General features: G+C 45.3%; 1 protein-coding gene across 1 annotated transcript in view; it reads left to right on the plus strand.

Moving 5' to 3' along the window:
* The window catches only part of NLK (nemo like kinase), a 159,197-nt gene that overhangs the window by 132,291 nt on the left and 3,302 nt on the right, over positions 1 to 23,604 (plus strand). The window contains exons 8-10 of the mRNA XM_083172211.1: positions 9,239 to 9,325; positions 18,387 to 18,585; positions 21,388 to 21,481. Of these exons, the coding sequence (XP_083028337.1) occupies positions 9,239 to 9,325; positions 18,387 to 18,585; positions 21,388 to 21,481 (380 nt within the window). The remainder of the gene's footprint in view (positions 1 to 9,238; positions 9,326 to 18,386; positions 18,586 to 21,387; positions 21,482 to 23,604) is intronic.

A 23,604-nucleotide genomic window follows, 5' to 3' on the forward strand; every position in this document is an offset into this window, starting at 1 on the left:
ATGACTGATTAGACAGACTAGCGAAAATGTCATAGTTGCATATTAGTGCAGGAAAACCGCTTCATTTTTCTCTTGTCCAGAAAGAGGCACTCCCAAAGATTGTGGCTGAAAGTGAACCGTAATATGATAAGTGCCCAAAATGTTACTGCTGGCTGCCGTTTCATAATGGGAAAACAGCACTGTGCTAACAAATCATCAGCAGAACACAGCCAAGAAGTTACAGGCATTGATCAGCTAAACTACAGGTCAGACACCGCATAATGGGGCAGATGTATTAAGACTTAACAAGAGAAAAATGCACGGTTGATAAAGAGAGATAAACGTCCAGCTCCTTACTGCCATGTCACAGGCTGTGTTTGAAAAAAGTCAGTAAGGAGCTGATTGGCTGGACGTTTATCCCTCTTTATCACCCTTGTATTTATCTCTTGTTAAGGCTTAATACACCTGCCATTGACAGAAAAGGGCTTTCCTTTCTCATCACACCTATCAGAGCACCCTGGTGTGTACAAGTAATAGTAACTGACGCAATACTTTACATATGCTTTATTGGTAAGTGGCAAAAAAGAAATGGTGTTGGTCTCTTGAGCAAGTTACGCTTGTCTTCTTTTAAGCATTTTTCTCTTTCGTTTTGTGAGGTTTACTAAACTATATAAATAGATTTGAGAGCCATACAGTACATGTTTGCTGGCAGCAAGTAAGCTTCTTCATAATGACATCTAATTAAAAAACACACTTTATGATCTACAAATTAAACAAGTACCGGTAGTGATGAAGAAGTACGGCAGTCCATCATGTAGAAGGGATGGCACGCACAGAAAGCATATCTTGTTAAAAAATGTGTCTTGAAAAATTGCCAGGACAGATGGGAAGTGGATAAATGGTCTACGGTGTCTAGGTTGACACAAGTAAAAGGTCAACCGGACAATGGCCGGCACATGAAAATGTCGACATGAGTTTTTCAGATTTTTTTTGCCATTATTGTGATTTTTTTTCATACTGTACCATCCATGTGGACAACAATTGGAAATGGTAAAGTGTTCCGAGTGAAACGCCAGCGGAGCGAGGCATCAGGCCTGAAGGAAGGCATGGGGAGGGGAGCGCTACACTAACGGAGTCCATGTCGTTAGACACGCAAAAAATGTTGTCGATCTTTTGACCATGTCCACTTTTTGACTGTCTACTTAGACAATGTAGACTTGTCAATCCACACCCAGACAAACACAGAAAGGTACATGAGGAGGGACTTTTATTAAAGGTCTACTACACCCATCCAACACCTCTAGTGAAGCTGCAATAGATAATTTAAAGTACAAAATGTCATATCGAAGATAAATTTACAGAGGTCATATTAATCCCTTTTGAGACCATGTGTTCTTGTCCGTGATTTGTACTCACCGCTGGAGTTTTGCTTTTGTTTTCTGTCCACTCCTGGGAGACACAGGTGGCAGCATCTGTTTATTACCAGCCCAAACTACACACTTCTTATCAGGGGGCTATGACAAATTGACCCAAAAGTGTTGGTAAATCATTAACACAGTGACTATACCCAGCAAATTCTTTAGTTGGTTGAAAGCAAGAAAAAAAGGTACTCTTTACCTAGAACGGCGCCCATCGCGGGCATCGCATGTACATCGCATGCCATTATAATGGCATGCGATGCGACCGACGCGATTACCGCGATTTTACATAGGGAACAATGTTAAATGGCCCAATTGACCCAATTTTACATAGGGAACAATGTTAAATGGCCCACAGACCCCAAATAGCCACCCTGAAGTGTGAAATGGCCCCCCCAATTGTTATCGCCACCCCACGATCAACGTCAACTCGAAGCGTGGCGAGCGCAGCGGTACGCGTCCTCCGACCTTTTCATACCCCCCCTATCCACGACGGCGTGGAGTTGAGAATAGAAAGTGTGGCGAGCGCAGAGAGCCACCGAGCCCGAAGCGTGGCGAGCGGACGCGGATACCTGTGAAGCCCGCGAGGGGACGCGGATACCTGTGAAGGTATCCGCGTCCCCTCGCGGGGCTCGCTGCGCTCGCCACACTTTCTATACTCCAAGCCGACGTGGATAGTGGGGGTATGGAAAGGTCGGAGGACGCGTACCGCCGCCCCTCGCAGGCTCGCTGCGCTCGCCACGCTTCGGGTTGACGTTGATCGTGGGGTGGCGTTAACAATTGGGGGGGCCATTTCACACTTCAGGGTGGCTATTTGGGGTCAATTGGGCCATTTAACATAGTTTCCTATGTAAAATCGCGGTAATCGCGTCGGTCGCATCGCATGCGATTTTTTTGGTCGCATGCGATGCGACCGATGCAAGTTTTTACCTTGCGATGCCTAAGATCAAAATCGTGGGTGCCGTTCTAGGTAAAGAGTACCGAAAAAAATCTGGTGCACTGCAGGTGCAGAGATTTAGATTTGAGAGGGTTTGTCCAAAATCAGATTTAAATGGCAATGAAAAAATAAAGTTGTTTAACATTTGTGGGCTACAAGCAAAAGCCGCCAGTCGTTACCCTGCGTGCAAAAACAAATGTATTTGCACCACTTGCATTGCAACATGGTTTGCTCCATATGCAAAGTTACATGCTTTGTTGCTTTGCTTTCATATCTGAATCTTCTCTTAAGTGCTAACTGCCAGATGAGACCAACAGCAGTGGTGTAAATGACATAAAACCTGAAAGCATGTTGTACCGTTAAGAATATAAGCGTGTTTGCATGCAACCTTGTAACTCGTGAGCAGTTTGCTTTACACTGATAATGTATTAGTGTGGTATACCTTATATCAGACTGCCAGAGTAAAAGTGTCAGGAGAATTATTTTCCAGTCATTGGTTCCAACATGTATATATAATTCACTGCACTCCAACTCATCTCTGTCTGCGCTAGAGCTACATGGTCATATGTGCTGTTCATTGAACAAAATGAGTGCTTTGTGTGAATGAGCCCTTCAACACTATCGCAATGATTCAAAAATGTATGTATATATCTCTTTGCAAAATATATATATATATATATATATATATATATAGCGATAATAAGCGGCACTCGGAGGCTGACGTAAATGGTGAAATAACAGGAAATTTATTCCTTGTGCAGAAGTGAAAACGTTTCGGAGCTCGGGGGCCCCGTCGTCAGTTCAGGGAAAGCATTTCCCTGAACTGACGACGGGGCCCCCGAGCTCCGAAACATTTTCACTTCTGCACAAGGAATAAATTTCCCGTTATTTCACCATTTACGTCAGCCTCCGAGTGCCGCTTATTATCGCTCCATATACATCCTGAGGATCCATCCTCTCACGTGAGAGGGCAACGGAGCAAGTATCCGCTGGCATCTACCCTTAAGACCTGAGTGCCGGTCTCATTGGACTGTATGTATATATATATATATCTGAGGAAAATTCTTTTATGAATTGAAACGTCAAGCTACTACTTGCGTCTTTGTCTCTTATTTCCGAGAGTGCCATCACCTCACTGGAAATCTATATATAATATATATATATATATATATATATATATATATATACATACATACACACACACACACACACACACACACACACACACACACACACACACACACACACACACACACACATATATATACACACACACTTGAGTAATCAACGTGTTGAGGCAGCTATTCCACGGCAAGGCCAGAGCTGTGTATTTTCATGCCAGGCTGCCTAATGGCTTTTATTAGATTTTCTTCCAATGTTTAAGCTTTTAAAGGTGTTTTCACAAAACCACTTCAAAAGCACTTTCATCCCGATTCCCATACTTGCTGTTCGTTCGGAAGAATCACTGATTTCATACATCATGGTTCCAGTATGAAAAGTGTTGGTTTGCTTGACGGAAGTGGGTTTGGGCTGTATAAATTACAGGCGCCATTGTTAATGGTCAGAAAATAGACATTTAACAAACAATTCTATGTTGAATTAGAAGGATAACTAGATTTTCTTGTTCATGGTAATGGATCCGGAGAGAGACTATAGCTGCTTGTATATGGGGGTGATAAGTATTATTGTAATGTTGTCTGTTTGGTTTGCTTTTATTCTAGCTGACCTAGATGTGCCTCTCTGTGGAATGCACCGTGCTGTCACTTTCATTTATAGTGATCTGATTCCATTAATACTCAGACAGGACAGATAATGCAGGACATCAATTTGGCACCGTGCCCAAACGACAATATCCCGGCTCTGTAACCAGAAGCCTTGTCATAGGCCGAACATGGGTCACTCAGCAAACAAAAACATCGTTACCGGGGGGGAAAAATGAGAAATCCATTTCCCAGCAGGCAAAGAAAATCTGAGCATTACCAACCCTTAAGCCACAGATGCCATCTGTTAGTGCTGCTGAGCGCCGAACACAAGACAAACCTTTAGCAATGGAATCCGCTCACCGAAGCCATTAGAGCAGGAAACACGACTTCCAGGAGAGCAATGCCACAATTTAATCAGTAAGCACAAGAAAGTCGGAATTCAATAAAGGGACGCAGGAATGGTCTGTTACTTATTGAAGGCAATGAAAAGAACAAAGTCTATTGTACTTTCAAACTGAACGGGTATATTATGGCTGTGCAGAGCTTATTACAAAGGCATAAAACCTGTGCAAGGAGCGAAGGGCTCCGAAATATCTGATAAAATTATAAAGAGCAATTACGAGGCTCCACTACCAAGGTTTCTTCACTTACTGTGTACATAGGTTTATTCAGATATAATAAAGGATCACATCTGCCAGTTGTAAATGTAAGGGTTATGCGGCAAGAAGAAAAAAAAAAAACACTGAAATATCAGAGCGTGTTTCCTGTGTTATCGGAGAGGTCGCAGATACTGTAGCATACAGCAGCTTTTTTGTTATTATTATTTATTGACCGTTTCTTATATAGCGCACACATTCCGCAGCGCTGTACAGAGAATATTTTGAACATTCACATCAGCCCCTGCCCCAGTGGAGCTTACAATCTATATTCCCTACCACATGTACATGCACACACAGACATTCTAGGGTTAAGGAGCCTAATACGGTAACCTACCAGTATATTTTGGATTGTGGGAGGAACCCGGAGGAAGCCCATGCAAGTACGGTGAGAATATACAAACTCCGTACAGTTAGGCCCATGGTGGGAATAGAACCCATGACCTCGGTGCTGTGAGGCAGTAATGCTAAGCATTGCACCATCCATATTGCCTTGCTAGTAATATCGGTACTCTTTACCTAGCACGGCGCCCATCGCGGCCATCTCGGGCATTGAATGCACTAAAAAATCGGGTGCGACGTGACCGACTCGATGCCCGCGATTTCCCATAGGGAACAATGTTAAATGTCTCAATTGACCCGATTTTCCTGTTCAAAATCGTGGGGTGGCGTTAACAATTGTGGGGGCCATTTCACACTTCAGGGTGGCTATTTGCCCTCTGTGGGCCATTTAACATTGTTTCCTATGGAAAAATCGGGTCAATTGAGGCATTGAACAGTAAAATCGGGTCAATTGAGAAATTTAACATTGTTCCCTATGGGAAATCGCGGGCATCGCGTCGGTCGCGTCGCACCTGATTTTTAGTGCATTCAATGCCCGCGATGCCAGCGATTTTTTTACCTGCGATGCCCACGATCAAAATCGTGGGCGCCGTGCTAGGTAAAGAGTACCGTAATATCATTAAGGAAGAGCCATTGTGTGTCAGGTATAATGCATATTCACTGTCGGCAACCAAGACATCTGTGAACGACAGCTAGAATTAAAGTGAATGCATTGATTGTAGCAGAGGTGGATGGCCAGTCTAAAGTATCCTGGTTCCAGTTGATATCTGCAGTTTGTTATGAGAAGACAAAGTGCATCTGCTCAGTGTTGAATGCACACAGTTGCTGCTGGTTTGTTTAGTCGGGCAGATGGTTCGGCTTCGCGTGCACTGGTGTTATCTATAAACACGAGTTGTGGCATGAAGCTGTGAGCCAGGCCGAGGAAGGAGCTTATAAAGAAATTAGAAAGGATGGGACCGGGCATTTAAAAGGAATTCTTGTAGAGTAAATCACTGTGTATACTGTCATAGGTTATATTTGCCTTTTCCCAGCTCACAGAAGAGCAGCGCAGTCTCCCACATTCCGCTTACTTCCCTAGTAAAACAGATGTCCGTTTGGTTACGTGCCTGATGTAGTTAAGGAACAGTTGCAGCTGCTGGTGAAGAATGGGTCATTGGGTCTACCACCTAAGGTCGGCACACCTTAGGCCGACACATGAAAAAAGTCGACAGGGTCAAATGGTCAACACAAGCATTAGGTCGAATTGGGAAGGTTGACAAGCAAAAGGTCGACATTTTTTTTACTTTTTTGTCTCAAATGTCGACATGGACACTGTATTGTGCACCGTGTCCCCTCGCAGCACTTGCCATGCTTTGGGAACGGTGCCTTCCTGCGCTCGGCACACTATTCTATTCCCCCTCCGCACTGTAGTGGATGGTAGGGCGTGAAATACAACCTGTCGGCTGAGAAAAAAAGTGAAAAACACATGTCGATCTTTTGACTGTCGACCTAATGCTTGTGTTGAACTTTTGACATTAGGCATGTCGACCTTTTTCATGTGTTGAACTAAGTAAGGCTTGTTGACCGTCAGTGGTAAACCCAATGTATGTTGACCTTTTTAATAGTGTCAAGCTAATGACCGTATACCGAAGGTGGTATTTTGTGGCTTTTTGGGAAGCAGAATTGTCAACGCAAAATAGCTTTTGGAGACGGTCCTTTCTGTGCAGTTACCAGTGTTGGGGGGTATAGCTGGTGCCATGAGTAGACCTGCTGGATATCAGAGATGGCCCCAGTAATAACCGTTGCTCAAATGAAATAAAACCAACTGCGGGAGAAGAGAACATCTAGAAATATTTGAAAGAACGACACTCAAGTGTTTTTTCTCTCTCATTGACCTTCCCACTTGCAGAGTCCATGTGATTTTCTTATGTAATTATCTAATACAAAAAGATTACTCATACACTTTACACCAACCTGTTCTGCATAAAGGCCTAGCAATTCCAGCAAGTTTGTATATAAAATTAAAATCTGGTCACTTTTACTGCCCTGAGCTCTTGTTCCGCGGGTATTATTTTGTTTGTTTGTTAGACAGGCTAGGGAAAGCTGTCACTTTTTCTATTTACACCAGACTTCTACCCTGTATACTTTGTAGCATCGCATTAGCAAATGACTCCGTGAAACATGCTGTAGTAGCGAGATTCAAGCACCGTATGTTTAGCTTATGTTTTTGGAAATGAAGTACAATGCAACTTAAGGTATCTCTGCCCGTTGCATGCAACCCTCCAATCCTGATACTGATGGGCAGCTAAAATCTAGGCTTCCGTTACTGGTTATGTGGAAACCAAGGACTAGTGTACCATTCTCAGTGCAAGGTCCTCATTTGTGTAAATGTTACATTTATGTGTCTCTTCAGGAAGGCTTACCATATTCAGGAACAGGTCATTGTGGTGAAGGACCACCTGGGGTAGTCGGTCCCCTAAAAATGAATGTTGATGCCAAGGCAATAGTACTGTTGCGGATTAAGTGGGACCCATATCATACATTTTTCACCACCCTAAACAATTTATTGTATGATCAGCAAGTTAAAACAATTAAAGTGTACAACTTGCATATTAATGTTTAATTGTATTTTTTACTGTAAGAGCTCATTTTCTTTTAGATATAAAAGTTCAATAAAAGTTATGTTTTAAATAAATACACTAACATTAATACTGTATTAAAGAGTGCGCCCAAAAAGACAAATTTGTCTTTTCGTTTGCGTCTATGCAAACAAACCCTGTTGTATTCAATCACAATTACTGAATGTTTTTGGGCGCACCACCAATCTATGACTACAAGAATTGAGTTTATTGGTAGTCCAACATATCGGTTTATATGATGAGCAAAAAATTGACATTTCATTAAGTGTCTATGCGGATCCACACAACCTCTACCCATATTCAGGAACCCCCACACAACCTCCAGTAGCAATCATATCTAATTGTATCCCATCAGAACTGTCTAGTAATCTGGTGAGATTGCCATGCTATGGAATCCTATCCTTATGTATCCTTATAGGCTGTAAGCTTGCAAGCAGGGCCCTCCTACCTCTGTATCTACCCAGTTTGTTTGTTTACTGTTGTTTCGGAATATGCTGCGCTATATAAGAAACTGTAACTAAATCAGATAGCCGCCGCACCACTAGAGTGAAATCCCGTCCTGTGCAAGGCTTCCATTGGCTTGCGAAAATCATGCCGACTGGCAAATAGCTGCAAATCCATTCGCAGGTCCCTCACCATCAAATGATTTTCCCCATCTGTGCATAACCTAGAACCTACTCTGCCTGTGTGACAGAAACGGGCTGCTCGAGGCCGGCTGACGTCACACACCCTCCATGAAAACGCCTGGGCACGCCTGTATTTTTCCTGACACTCCCAGAAAACAGCCAATTACCACCCAGAAACAGCGGCTTCTTGTCAATCAACTTGCGAAAGGCTTGCGATCAGAAAAGACGCTGGATTTTTTCCGCTGAATGGCCTTGCGCATGCACAGTCTATCGCTTGGGCTGCGATCAGGTCTGAATAACCCCGATAGTGATTTGTATAGTGATTTATATAGCGCTATGGGGTTCTAGTGTGTGTTATGTATCAGTAACAATGATGTCGGGGATTTTAAGCCTCATTAGCAACCTAGGTCCTAGACCTAATCAATGCTTACCAGAGATATAGATATCTATATCTGTGCAGTGATTTATATGTTTGCGGTATCGTGTTACAGTTCTATTAGAACACACTTCTCCCCTTCCCCTCGGTAACTTATTGTAAATCAAACGCCAGCAATACAAGTAACGCCAGGCCTGCTGCTGTAACGATCTCTGTCATTTCCTCTATAGAACTTGTAACCGTGGCTGTTGGTGTTTTTGGTGCCTTTGGCTAAAATTTCTGAAACAGGAATTTATACCAGCTCACAGTGCGATCGTTGCAGCTATATAAATATGGCCTAAAGTAACAGCAGTTCTTTTCAAGGGCAGTTTTCTTTTAAAATCAGATTCTTGCTGTGATGCTGTGCTGACATGACACTAAACTGAGCAGACAGAACTGCAGTGCTGGCTGACTCCATGCATCTATCACCCAAATTGGTCATTTCAGTCTGCTTGCATAACATGAGATCTGAGGCAATTCAGCACTTTTAATGCATAACTTCAGTATGTTAAATCCCTGGCGTATTTCTGTTTTTTTCTTGCAGCCATCTCTTCCTGTCCTGTACACACTGTCCAGCCAGGCGACTCATGAAGCTGTTCATCTGCTTTGCAGGATGTTGGTCTTTGATCCAGTAAGTCATGTTCTTTGTGGGTTTTTATAGCTTTCTTCTAGAGGGGGGGAGAGAGCGTGTGTGTGCGTGTGTGTGCGTGTGTGTGTGTGTGCCAGACGCTGTAGTCTGCAGCTCATAGTAAAGATTTGTTTTTAAAGATTGTGCTTTGCATTAAAAGCTTCTGTGTTTTTCCCCTTTCAAATGTGGGATCTCACCTGGGATTTGGACATGGGTCCATCCCAGGAACGACCCGGCATTGCGAGGTTCAGCGACCCCGGCATTTGCAGGTCACTGATGTCCACAGGACAGAGTGGCAGCGCATCTTCGGTTTGTGGGGGAGGAGGCAGCACATGGAGCTGACATGGTCTCCAAGTGCTGCCTTCTCCATAGTGTGAACAGGACGCAACCCGGTAACCCTTTTACCCTGCACAGCAACCCGGGTATGGCCCAGGATTTAACCCTTCTTTTAACCCAGGTCGGAATGCCGTGTTGCTGGACACAGGACATTTTAAAAGTCCTTTTCTCACCGCACAGAGACCTGGGTCAACCTGGCAACAACTCTGGACCAACCTGGGTTGTTCTTTCGATGAGAAAGGGGTATGAGATGGTGTCATTCATATAAAAACCTTAAGCATGCCAGCAACCTAGAATTCATTGGGAATATATGCACAGACAGGCGTTGAAAATATATAGAGAGAGAATAATTATAATGGGTCATGTCTCAAAACAGTTGTTGCATCTTCTACACCCCTTAAACAGGAGAATTGTTTTAACTGCTCATTTACTGTATATACTGATTCAGGTGTGGTATAGGGTTCCGACAGTCGGCATCCCGACAATCATTAGCCCGACATCGGGATCCCGACTGGCCGGACTCAGACAGCATGGCGAGTGCAACAAAGCCCATGCGGGCTCGACCCGCTGCGGGCACTATTGGGGGTCGTGGACCCCCCACAAGGGAGAATAGCCGGCGGGAACCCGTCTGCCGGTGTTTTAACAGTCGGGATCCTGACGTCGGGTAAATGACTGTCGGGACCCCGTCCGGCACCCACTGATTCAGCCTACAGTATATACTGTACAATCGTGTTTGATCATTTTGTAGTTTGCTTTAAAGACGTTGGACAATATGTAATAGACTTGGAGATGCAAGTCAAACATCACTTAAAAAATACAGGCAGACTGGCAGAAAATCCTGAACAAGCTGCACCTTGCAGGCTATTAAATACTGCCCACTGTGTTTCTTTTTTTTTTTTTTTTATAACACATTTTATTGGAAAAAGCACATACAAAGACATGTAGAGGTAACAGAAAGTCTTTAGCAAACATGGAATGACAAGATAATGCGGATTTCTAAGAGATTCTGCTATTTCATTGTGCTTTTTAACTTTTTGGTATAACCGGGGTCAAGGGACCCGGACAGAAGGGGAAAGAAAGGGGAGTGAGAGGCTGGAGATGGGGGGAGGGGGATAGGGAGAGGGGGGGGGATTGGGGGGGGAAGGGCAGGCCTTCTAACTCGTTGTTCATACGAGGGGGGGAGAATCTTGAGAGTCTAGCCAGGGTGACCAAACCTTCTGGAAGGATTTTAATGCGTTGCGTATTAATGCCGTCATGTATTCCATTTTATGGACGTACCAAACACGGGACAGAATCGCCTGAAATGGGGCCGGGTTGGGGTTTTTCCAGTCTACCGCAATTTGGCAAGTCATTGCTGAAGAGATATGTCGGAGTAACTTATTCTGGTGTCTTGTAAGTGTAGGGATGTTTAAAGGGAGAAGAAAGTATTTAGGATCTAAGGGAACGTCTGTGCCGAACATATTTGAGAGAAGGGTTCCCACCTCTTTCCAAATGGTTGCTAGCTTCGGGCATGTCCACCAGATGTGAAGGAAGTTACCTTCTAGAGGGCAGCCTCTCCAGCACCTGTCTGAAGAGTCAGGGAACATTTTATGAAGTCGCGAGGGCACGTAGTACCAGCGGAATAGAAGTTTATATATGTTTTCTTTGATCCGAACGCACATAGAACTTCTAGCGGCGTTATCGCGGATCTCTTCCCAGTCTTCGTCGTCTAGAGATTGGTTTAGGTCTCTCTCCCAAGCGAGCTCGTGTGAGGCTCGGGGAGAGGGGGAACCGAGGTCTAGAAGGGAGTAAACCGCGGATATCAAACCTCTAGAGGTGGTGCGTTTCCAGCAAATATACTCAAATGAGGAGAGTGGCCTGGATGTGATAATGTCTACAGTTTTTGAGTGGAAGTGTCTAATCTGTAAATAGCGGAAAAAATCTGTGTTCGGAATTGTTGTGCCTTCACGGACATCTGAGAATTGGGGAAAGCCAGACTTGTCTGAAATATCGTTTAAATAGTATATGTTGTCTTTTAGCCAGTTTGTGAGAGTGGATTTATCCATCCCTGGGGGGAATTCTGGATTATGGAATAGCGGAATTAAGGGGGACGGAGGGGGGGCTAAGCTATAGGTTCTGTTGAGTCTGTCCCATGTGGTTAGTGCATGCGAAATTATTGGCTGTGAGAGGATTGCACGTGGGCGCTTGGCTTTAGGAATCCATAACAGAGAGGACATTGTGGATAGTCCCAGTTCCGCTGTTTCAATGGCTACCCATACTTTGCCTGCCCCCCAAGGGTTGCACCACTGGGCCATCTGTGAAAGCTGAGCGGCGTGGTAATATTTCTTGAAGTCTGGGATCCCTAATCCTCCCCGGGTGGTGGAGCGTTGAAGTAATTTGAGTCTCACTCTGGGGCGTTTTTTGTCCCAAATAAATTGTAAGCTTTGATGTTGTAGGGATTTAAATACATATTGGGGGATGTAGATGGGAAGGGTTTGAAATAGATAGAGGAGACGTGGGAGGACATTCATTTTAATGGAGTTTATCCTTCCAATCCAAGAGATAAAATATGTTGACCACTGAGTTAAGTCGTTCTTAATGGCTTCTAAAAGTCGCGGATAGTTAGCTTGGAAGAGTTGGTGGTGGTGGTGCGTGAGGTATATCCCGAGGTATTTGATCTTTTTCCTGCTCCAGTTACATGGAAGCAGGTTTTGTAGCTCGGATTTGAGGGGGCCTGGGATGTGAAAGTCCAGCACCTCTGTCTTTTCCACATTTATCTTGTAGCCGGAGTGTAGGGAGTAGGTTTGGATTTCAGAAAGGAGGGCAGGGATAGAAATTGGCGGGTTGGCTAGAGTGAGCAGTACATCGTCAGCGTAAAGTGCAATTTTGTGTTCGGAGGGGCCGACACGGACACCGTGGATGGAGGAGTTGTCTCTAATTCGAACTGCTAGGGGTTCCATAACAAGTGCAAAGATCAGTGGAGAGAGGGGGCATCCTTGGCGGGTGCCGTTGGCAATTCCAAAACGTTCGGACATGACTCCGTTGACAAAGACCCGGGCCGAAGGTGTTTGGTAGAGGGCCTTGATTCCGTCTAGGAAGGCTCCGGTAAACCCCATTCTCTCCAGGACCGCAAAGGCAAAAGGCCAAGAGATGCGGTCAAAGGCCTTCTCCGCGTCTAGCGCCAGAACCAGGGAGGGTTTTTTTTGCTTTTGAACTGCATGAATAAGATCGATCGCTCTCCTTGTATTATCTGACGCCTGGCGTCCGAGAATGAATCCTACCTGATCTGGGTGGATCAGGAGGGGGAGTATTGGGGCTAACCGGTTTGCTAGGATCTTTGCATAGATTTTAAGATCTACATTAAGTAACGAAATAGGTCTGTAGTTCGCACACCTGGTCAGGTCCTTGTCCGGTTTTGGAATTACCACTATGTCTGCTTCCGAAGCTTCCGGGGGGATGGGGTTGCCCTCTAGTATGCTATTAAATAAGTTTGCCAGCTGTGGGGCCAGTTCTTTTGCGAACAGTTTATAATATTGGGCCGGAAAGCCGTCAGGACCTGGAGCAGCTGTGGATCGCATTGTACGAATAGCTGTGGTTACTTCCTCTGCAGAAATTTTCCCATTTAGGAGTGCAATGTGAGACTCTGTGAGCGAGGGCAGTGGGGTATCTATTAGGTAGGAGGGGATATCGTTATTTGGACCGGGGGAGGTTTGGGAGGGTTCCGGAAGGTTATACAGGGACCTGTAGTATGAACGAAACTCCTCGGCTATCTCTCTTGGGTCATATGTGAGCGTATTTAATTGTGATAAGTGGAGTTTGTCTATGTTCCTGGAGGCTTGTTGCTTACGTAATTTATTGGCCAGAAGTGAGTCTATTTTGTCTGTCTTGTCATAAAATCGCTGTTGAAGCTTTTTAAGAATGACCGCAGCTCGTTGGGAGAGGAGAGTGTTTAATTGACCCCTAGTGGTCTCTATCTGGGCCAATAGGAGGGGGGAGGGTGATTGCTTGTGTTGGTCGAGTAAAGTCGAGAGTTGTGATTCTAAGGACTGGATCTGAAGGTTTGCTTTTTTCCGCATGGAGGAAGTTTTGGCTATGAGATGGCCCCTGATCGTAGCTTTATGAGCTTCCCATAAGGTACTCTGGGAGATCTCAGGGGAGGAGTTTTCTTTGAAGTAATTTTCTATTGCCCGCTTTACTTCTGCTCGTGCAGCGGGGTGCTGCAGCAGAGTGTCGTCTAACCTCCATCTGTAGATTCTAGGGGGACGTTCTATGAGGTCTACTAGCGCATAAGTTCCTGAGTGATCTGTCCAGGTGAAGGGGGAGATACCTGCTTCTTTCACGTGAGATACAATGGTGCTTGATACGTATAACATGTCTATTCTAGAGTATTGTTGGTGTGGGGCAGAGAAAAAGGTGAAATCTTTGCTGTGTGGGAATTTAAGTCGCCAAGTGTCATATAGGCCTAATCTTTTTAGGGAAGAGATCAGGGTGCGGGAAGCTCGAGGGATAGTGTGATTAGGGGGTTGTGCCAGGGGGGATGATTTGTCTAAAAGTGGATCTATGATCGTGTTAAAGTCTCCTCCAAGAATGATTTGACCTTGCGCACATCGATCTAGGACCTTGAAAAAAGAGTCAAAGAATTTTGGTTGGTCTTGATTTGGAGCGTATACGGAGACTAAAGTCAGGGTTAGAGTGTGGAGGGTTCCGATCACCAGGAGAAACCTTCCGTCCGGATCAGCAATAGTTTTGGTCAGAACGAAAGGCACATCTCGGCGAATCAGAATTGCCACTCCCCTTTTTTTGGCGGGGGCGGAGGCAAAGTAAGTCTGGGCGAAGGAGCGATTCTTAAGCAAGGAGTGGTTGCCGGTGAGGTGGGTCTCCTGTAGCAATACTAAAGCCGCTTTTTCCCTTCTACATGCCCCTAGGAGGATAGTTCTTTTCTTGGGGGAGTTTAGGCCGTTAACATTTACGGACAACACTTTAAGTGCCATGGGGCTTCCTAATAGGGGAATTTCTCTGCAAACCGACTAAGTGGTGGGGGGAGGTCGTAGAGGCGAGAGTTAACCCGTCCAGATGGAAGTGAAAGCCCGAAGGGGGTTTGGGTGGGTGTTGGGAGGGAGGGAAGAGGTAAATTATTAAACTTAGGAGAGGAGAGAGCCCGTATGGGCAAAAACCCTTAAAAGGAGGATCCCAACTTGGGACCGCTACGGAAATAAACATTTGCAAAAACATTTAACATACAAAGAATAGGGTAGTTGTGGGGGGATTTGGAGGTGACTCCGAAAAATAACAACCTTAACCACTAGGACCAAGCAAGCATTAAACATAGGAACATAACATTGTAGCCCCCTCCGGGGTCCCCCCACGGCCGACCCCCACAGGAGCGGCGCGAAATTGCACCCTCGCCTGGGGGGGGGAACGCCATGGGGTGACCCAGGACCAAGGACACACCTAAACAGCAAAACATGGGTAAACATTATTCATTCAATTACGAAACATTAAATCTAGCGATGCAACTAAGGGGTGCGGATCACCAAGTGGTGAGCCGGACAGCCAGGGAAGTCTCTGGGCTTACCATAACAGATTTCCAGTGACCTATTTAGAAGAGTTCAGGTAGGATCATTATCTTCAGTTCGACGTCGCGACACTCTTGTCCACTCATGGGACGGGGTTGAAGGGGTCGAATGATGTTGTCTCACGATGGGGGATATCAGGGGAGGTTCGGCCGAAGGCGGGAGGAGGTCAAGTTTGGCCAACAGTTCTTGTCCTTGCAGCATGTTTTTAATGCTGTGGGTTGAGTTGTTAGCCATGACGTGAAGCATAAAGGGAAACCCCCATCTGTATTTAACGTTGTGTTGCCGCAGAATTCTGGTGATTGGTTGGAGGTCGCGTCTTTTCTGTATCGTTGAGGGGGCTAAGTCTTGAAAAATTTGAAGTTGCATTTCTTGATAGTGGATCGTCGGAGAGTCTCTGACGGCCATGAGGATCTTTTCTTTCGTTTGAAAATAATGGAATCGAACTATAATGTCTCTTGGAGGCTTCGAGCTGGGTGGTTTTGGGCGCAGGGCTCTGTGGGCTCTGTCTAGGAGACAATCTTCCTCGGATAGGGCCGGAGCAATGTGTTTGAATAGTTCCTTCAGAAACTGCGACAGGGATGGGCCTGTGATGTCTTCTGTCGCGTTGCGGATGCGTAAGTTATTACGTCTCGAGCGATTTTCTTGATCTTCTTGGCCTTCTTTGAGTATTTCAATTTCGTCGTGGAGGCGGGATATTTCTTTCTCTAGACGTGATTGTGAACGGCAGAGATCATCTGTTTTAGTTTCTAGGGCGTCAGTTCTGTTTCCCAGAGACGTCAGGTCTGACTTTATCTCTGAGACCGCCTTGGACAGTTCTAGTTTAAAGGCATTTTGGACACCCTCTAACAGGCCCGTCATAACTGCTTGAATTTGGGGGTCAATGGATGAGTCCATCGGGTCTGGGCGAGTGGGGGAGTCTGAAGGCTGCATGTTGCTCGCCGAGGATTTGGACTTGGACCCAAAAAAGTTCCCAGCGGGTTGGGTGTTTTTCTTGCCCTTTTGAGACATTATGGGAAAGGTGGGCGAAAGTGATGGTAGAGGTTCGGGCCGCTGTGTGGCGTGTCTGAATTCGGTCCTGCGGGGGCTTCACTACTGAGGAGTGCCCGTCCCAGCGGTCAAGGTCATGAGTTTAGGCAGACATTGATATGTCTGGTACTTCCTAGATGATAGACGCCAAGAAGATGATAGGGTGTAATATAGGGGTGGGTTCGCGTGACGTGGCTTAGTGCGGCCTGTAAGTCCTGTCTATGGCTTAGACGGAGAGACTAGGACAATTAGTTTATTTATGTAACTTATTGGTTTACAGTGTGTGACCGCAGTACTGTTGTTTGGCCACAAGGTGGAGCTCTCTGCCTGTGCTGAGTACAGGATCTATGTGACAGCATTTAACTTAGAGGCCTGAGCTCAATGAAAAAGAAGAAAAAAGGGGGGGAGATGAAGTGCAGCAGAGGGGGGAGGATCTGCGTGGAGGATCTGCGTGGGGGATCCGCTCGCTGCCAGCTCAGGTTGAGGTAGGACTGTGGTGCTATGTCCTTTGCTGGTTCCCCAGATGAGGCACAGGAGTGGACAGGCACTAGTAGGGCCCTGTGTGGAGGTTACAGAGGGCGGGGGGAAGATATGCGCCCCCGTGGACCCGTAGGTGTTCAAAGGTAGAGGTTCTGGGGGGTCCTGCACTATGTGCTAGGGGGGGCTGCAGCCTCCCAGGGCGTCCTTTAAAGGGTGGGTGAATCAGCCAAGGTGCGGTACTTGCCTGGTGCGATTGCTGGCTCTGGGGAAGGCAGCTCCGTGTGTAGAGTGGCAGCCGCAGATCCCCCTCAGCTTTTGCCTCCTCTCCTCCTGTTGGCAGCTTTCCGGCAGGTTTGTGAGGTCTGCACCAGTCGGGGGGCTGCTGGGGGTGGATGGTGGGGTCTTCTGGCTTCCAGGCGCGTCGTCCGCGCCGCTACGGTGCTCCTGGCTTCCAGGAGCTACTTGAGGCCCCGGCTCCCGTCGCGCGCTAGGCCGCAACCCGCAGGAGCGCTCCGTGCACTCCCCGGCTCTGCAACCTGCACGCTCTGCGAGCGCTTGTGCTCTGGGGGTTCAGGGGGAACTTCTGGGGCAGTGGATGCCGCGGGGAAGAGGCGTAATGGGGCTAAATTCACCCCTCGAGGACAGAGCTCCCCCTCAGTGCGTCCTCTCAGTATGGCGTCCAAGCCACGCCCCTCCGCCCACTGTGTTTCTTAATGTGCAATGTGCTGGATTCCTCTAACGTGTGACTTGTTTCCCCCCGGTATAAAACTGCAGCTACCCATCTGCAACTGTCTTCCAACACCCTTACAAAAGATTACTACACTGAAATCTAAGCAGTTGGGTTTTTTTTCTCGGTTATTAAAATCTGATAGTAACGCCCGCCCTTTATATTAAGAGGTGTCAAACTGTCAGGTCTAATGCAAACACTCTTTAGTGCTGTATTTTTATGCATTTAGCCCCCCCTTGTGGTGTGTACAGCTATTACATTATAAGCTGTTAAAGCAAGTAAAGATGTAACCTGTAGACTAGAGTATCACAAGCTGGCTATGTGAATTTGCTTTTGTGAATTGACAAGTAGATGAGCACTGTATAAAAGAAATCTAGTACAACTTCATAGTGCTAACAGCAGAAAAAAACTAAGAAAACAAAGCTGTGCTGCTGTGTTCTATTAAGATTCAAATTTTGGATTTTTATATGAAAAAAATATATCATATTTTAAAGGGTAGAAGACCTCAGATTTATTTCTTAATAAAGGCAGGGCAGCTCCAGCTTTTCTCATTTCTTAGTATTTCTTGTGGCGCAGGCAACTGCACCCTTTCTGCTGCTGCGAATTCAACCAGCTGTACTGTCAGGTAGCAGATATACCACAAGTAGATAAATCATCAGGCCATTTGGCAGCCCAGCCATTAGAATGATCCCCTAGCACAGAGGTGGTGCGTCACATTCTCTCCCAGGTGTTGCAGTTTCCTCCAACATACCAGAAACATATTAGAAGTTGAACTGGCTGCCGAATGAAATTTACTGTAGTGTGTGTTTGGACATTTAGGCTGTGACTCTGAGGCAGGGACTTATTTGAGCAGCAAATATCCTCTTGGTAAAGTGCTGCAGAATTGGTGGCGCAATAGAAATAAATGATGATCGTAAAATTGTGCTTTACCGTATTGCAGTCAAAACGGATATCTGCTAAAGATGCCTTGGCTCACCCTTACCTGGATGAAGGCCGCCTGCGATACCACACCTGCATGTGCAAATGCTGTTTTTCCACATCTACGGGCAGGGTCTACACCAGTGATTTTGAGCCCATCACAAATCCAAAATTTGATGACACTTTTGAGAAGAACCTTAGTTCTGTACGGCAGGTGAAAGGTGAGTAGTGCTTCCCGGGCTATTTATTTACAAAGTGACAATATGATGTAATTAAAAACATTCGTATTTTTACCAGGTTGTCACATTGATTAGAGTTTTGATTCACTCCCAGTGGAAACTTTATTAAGTACACTTTCAATCAGCCAATCACGTGGCAGTAACTCAGTGCATGTAGACTTGTAGTCAATAAATTGCATTATTCAGATCATGGACCGGAAAGAGGAATACATGTGATCTTAGGGAGTTATTCAGAGATGGACGCAGGAGGCATCTGAAGAAAAAAATTACGCCTCCTGCCCTTATCGCAGATCGGAAAGCTGTGTCCGAAGACGTGGTATCGATGGTCGCAGCAAATGGGCATTTTCATCGAGCCTCAGATTACTCCTTATGACCGCCGTAACTCTCCTGCCGGGGGGGGCAGGAAAATAGTTACGGAAGATGCAGACCCTGGCATTGGCACGCCTACGAAACTCTGTAAACATCCCACCATTTTTAGAATTGTGCCGTCACTGCCACCCCAAGCAGCTACAGTGGCTTCAGGGCACTTTGGTTGACAACACAGGAATTGTTATGCACATGCGCAGTGCAATCTGCCATCAGAGTAGTATGTTTCTGTACTAGTCAGTCAGGCCCTACAGACCATGGAATGATCGATAGTACAGGTACACCACCGATTTTCCGGCACGATTGGTTCCAATGCCATGCCGGATTATCGATTTTGCCGAATTACAGAAGATTTCTAGTTTTTACTAGTTCAGTACATTTCTAAAGCAATAAATAGTCAAATATATTCTACAGCATAATATTAATGAATGAATAAATACAGTAGTGTATGCAAAACTGTTTATTACAGTGTAGTACGTGCTGTATAAGCAAAACAAGTATAAGGTATATTTTGAACAGACATTAACAGTAAGTGCAGTATGAATGAAAGTCTTGCTGGGACCTTGGATGCCATATCAGCCCCACTGCTGGCTGCTGTGTCACCTGCAGTGTCCTTGGAAGCTGTACCCAGTGGCCCTTGTTTATACTGTATCTTCCGCCCATGTGCGGTACTTGCTGGGACCTTGGACTCCATATCAGCCCCACTGCTGCCTGCTGTGTCACCTGCGGGATCCTTGGAAGCTGTACCCAGTGGCACTTTCTCAGGCTGTGTGTTCCACCGATGTGTGGTACTTGCTTTGACCTCAGACACCATGATGCTTCCTGTGTCACCTGCAGTGTCAGCGGAAGCTGTACTCACTGACACTTGCGCCTAATGCGTGTTACGCCCATGCGCAGAAAGTGTTCCGGATTGAAAGAGTTCATCAACCTCTTTTAATCCAGACAATTTACAATTTTGCTTTGTCCGGATTAAAGGAGGTCCCTAAACTCCTTTAATCCGGACAAATCAAAATTGTCCGGATTAAAAGAGGTACCGGACCAAAGGTTGCCGGAAAATCTGTGGTGTACCTGTACTACTGTAGATAGGGTTTGCTTTTCTCCGAAGCTGCAGATCTCACGACGGTTTCTACAGTTTTATATAAAAGAATTTGAAGGATAAAATACTTGTGGTGAGTTCTGGATGGCGAAAAATGCCTTGTTAGTTAAGGAATGGCCAGAGGGGATCATACACAGAGCGCGACTATATAGTAATAATCGGAAGAAAAGCTAGCACAAATCGCAGTGTCTCTACAGCTTGTGATGCCAATGCGCAAGTAAAAATAGACTGTGCAGGCAGTTCAATTTTGACTATATTGTGTACAATGTAGTGTTCTACTTACGTCAAAATCGCACAGAAATATAGTCAAAATCTGTGGTTTCTGGGCTCCGGAGAGTTCAAGGGAAATCTAATAGTTAATCTTAGCCATAGCCATAATCGCATTATGTGTATGCACCTTTAGAACAAGAAAAATGGCTACAGAGGGCACACGCACACTACCACACTGGTCATTTGCAAGACTGAGAACCATTTCTTCAGTCTTTTAGTCTCAATACATTTTTGCGACATGCAGATGTTAATGTTGGAATGTATGAAAAACGCAATATTCCAATGGATCCATCCTCCTGTTATTCCACTGCTCAGGCTGGTGGTGTAGGGTATGTGTTCTTGGCAGATCTATGGCCCCTTAATTCAAACTGAATATTTTTTAAATGCCACAGTTAAAGATTGCTGACCTATGCACCCCAGTAGCCAGAGTACACCCATCTTTTTGTAGCCTTGTTACAAACGGATGGAGTCAAAATCCCGGCGGTCGGGATTCCGGCAATTTCTTCCTCACGACACCCATAGAGGGAGAATAAAATAGTGTGCCGGGACCCGCTGCATGGCGAGCGCAGCCAGCCCGCAGGTGTGTGTGTGGGGGGGGGGGGAATCAATGGCCCCCCTTGTCGGTATTTCGGCGGTCGGCATACCGACCGCTGGGATTCCGACCACTGGGATTTCGTACTGAATCCGTTACAAAGCATAAGTCTTATTAAGCTGTGCCCATAGTGGCCTCCACAATCACCAGTGACCAGTCCAAGAAACCACCTTTGGGATGTGATTGTATTGAAGACTCCTAGCATGAATGTTCAGCCAACAATTCTGCAGAAGCTGTGTGAGGTGTTCTAGCAGCTTGTTGCAAAAATGAATTCAGCTTGTTTTAGGGGCAAAGTGGGCACCTATCCAGCATTTGTGAGTTGTACCAAAAGTGACCATTGAGTGTATGTCATCACAAATGTGCAATAATTCTATGTGTCATGGAAATAAATCATTGCAATTTGATCCAGTTAGAGGGAGATGTTGATTAACGTTTACCATTTGTCTTTGTCCTATGGTAGAAATCATCCATCAATTCATTTTGGAACAGCAGAAAGGAAACAGAGTGCCGCTCTGCATCAATCCCCAATCTGCTGCCTTTAAAAGCTTTATAAGGTACGTGTATTGTGTGCACTCGATCAGGGGATCTCCGTTTTTCTCTGAGATGTGTTTAACCCAAGACTCGGCTCTGCCACCACAACGATAGTTATCCAACAATTATGAAATAGATTTGTCATATACAAACCATGTGTTCTTAGCTAGCCAAAAATGAAATAAAACCACTAATGCTCCACAAACAAATTGGCTATTGCACCAAATTTTGCGTAATGATTTTTTTTTTTTGGTTAGAGGTCGTTTTTAAGTAGAACTGATGAACTGATCATCCACCCTAAACTGCAAAGCAACAATTATCTACATTATAAATACTAAGGAATCCAATTTTTACCGCAGACATGGGGTTTTTCTATTCAATTGCGGGACAAAACTAGAAATCACTGGGTCATTTTTCGAGCAAGTAAAAATGTTTCCCAAAATCGTTAAGCTTAGGAAAAATCAATAGGTCTTGCTCTAGACCTCAGCAGCACCCCCAATTAAGACAGAAGTTTCCAATTAGCTTAATTAATCGGTAATCACTCACCTCGGACACGAATTCTCATCCTTGCAAGTCATTGTAACCCCACCTTGCGAATGGTTAGCAGGCCCCACCCATTCGCACGGGGGATACGTTCACATGGCTTGCGAGTGGATGTTTTACATGAACATCCATTTGCATGCCAGTGGGAACCTCTCCCATCTTTGGATGTTCGCCGACCATCGAATGATGGTGAAGGCGCACTCATATGTAAGAGGTCCAGACCACCCTTACATATGCATGTAGAATTGCAGGGAATTGGGCGGGCAGCTGACATCCAGTAATGCCAGCAGTCCGCCCACCGCATGTACATCACGGACACATTAGCATGTATGTGTACACCTAGCGTTTTAATGGGAATGCCCATTAAATGCTGGACATTCACATATGCTAATGGCCCAGGCCGGCACCCCACGCCCCTCTCCACCCCCGCTCGCAACAGCGAACAGACTTTTTGCTGAGTTCTCACGCACCTAGCGTATAAATATGCACATAAATGCTGCTGCGCATGCACGTATGCAAAACATCGGTCCCCGTGCGAATTCGCACCTGAGCGAGCCAACCAGAATAAGGGCTCTTGTTCCATCGTCTGCAAAAGAGTGAATCCAGAAGAGGGAAGTACATAGAAGGGGAATTAAATGTGCTTAATCGAATTAAAAATAAATTATAGCGTCAGTCCTTTTATTTAATAGCCAAACCTCACTCACACACACACACACACACACACACACACACACACACGCTGATTTTGCCAGATGCCAATGAAAACCCTAGTTATTAAAGAGATGCTATTCACATACAACATACACGATATTATGTAAGAAATGTCAAATACTGGCGGCTACTGCTCATTAAGGGAGTTATGCTGTTTGGGTGCAATTTGCTGCTAATTCTTAATGTAAAATACATGTGTTGTCGTCCGCAACCCAAATTTAGAATAAAAACCTATCGCTTGCTGGTAAAAATATGGCTTACAGTGACTTTAATGAATGCTGAATTATCAGTGCAGCATGCATGTGCCTTGTAGTGCATGTCTGGACATGCAATCTATGAATAATTAATTTGCTGGGAGCCATGTAAAATGAAAATTAGAATAAGAGGTTTGATTGAACATTTAATTTTAAACACATTCACAAATATCAGTTGCCTTCTCCTATACCATGTGACTAGAAAACAAACTTGCTTAATGCAAACTGATGCGCTCATTTTACTGTAGTGCTCCCAATAGATTGCCTCAATAGAATTTCTACAGAATTGGCATAATTCCATTCAGCCAGTTCAGAGCATTCATAATTATCCATTCACCAATGTCACCAGGCATTGAGCACCTGAGAGTAACCCACCCTGTGATAAGCGCGTATGTGTCTGCTACTCAGCATATGATACCTGGACCTCATCTACACTTCACTTTCTAGTTCTCGATGTAAAGGTAATTATTAGGGACAGTTAGTTTCTGATGGCAAGGCAAAAATAGGGATTATCTGTGTATGTGCAATGTTTTTATAAACATAATGTGATGCACATAATGGTGGTAGTTCAAGTCATTTTATAGGTCCATTGTAGCTTCATGTAATACCCCTTTCACACCAGCCCAAGTTCCCAGGTT

The sequence above is a fragment of the Crinia signifera genome, chromosome 2 (assembly GCF_055691185.1).
Source record: "Crinia signifera chromosome 2, ASM5569118v1, whole genome shotgun sequence".
NCBI classification, from domain to species: domain Eukaryota; kingdom Metazoa; phylum Chordata; class Amphibia; order Anura; family Myobatrachidae; genus Crinia; species Crinia signifera.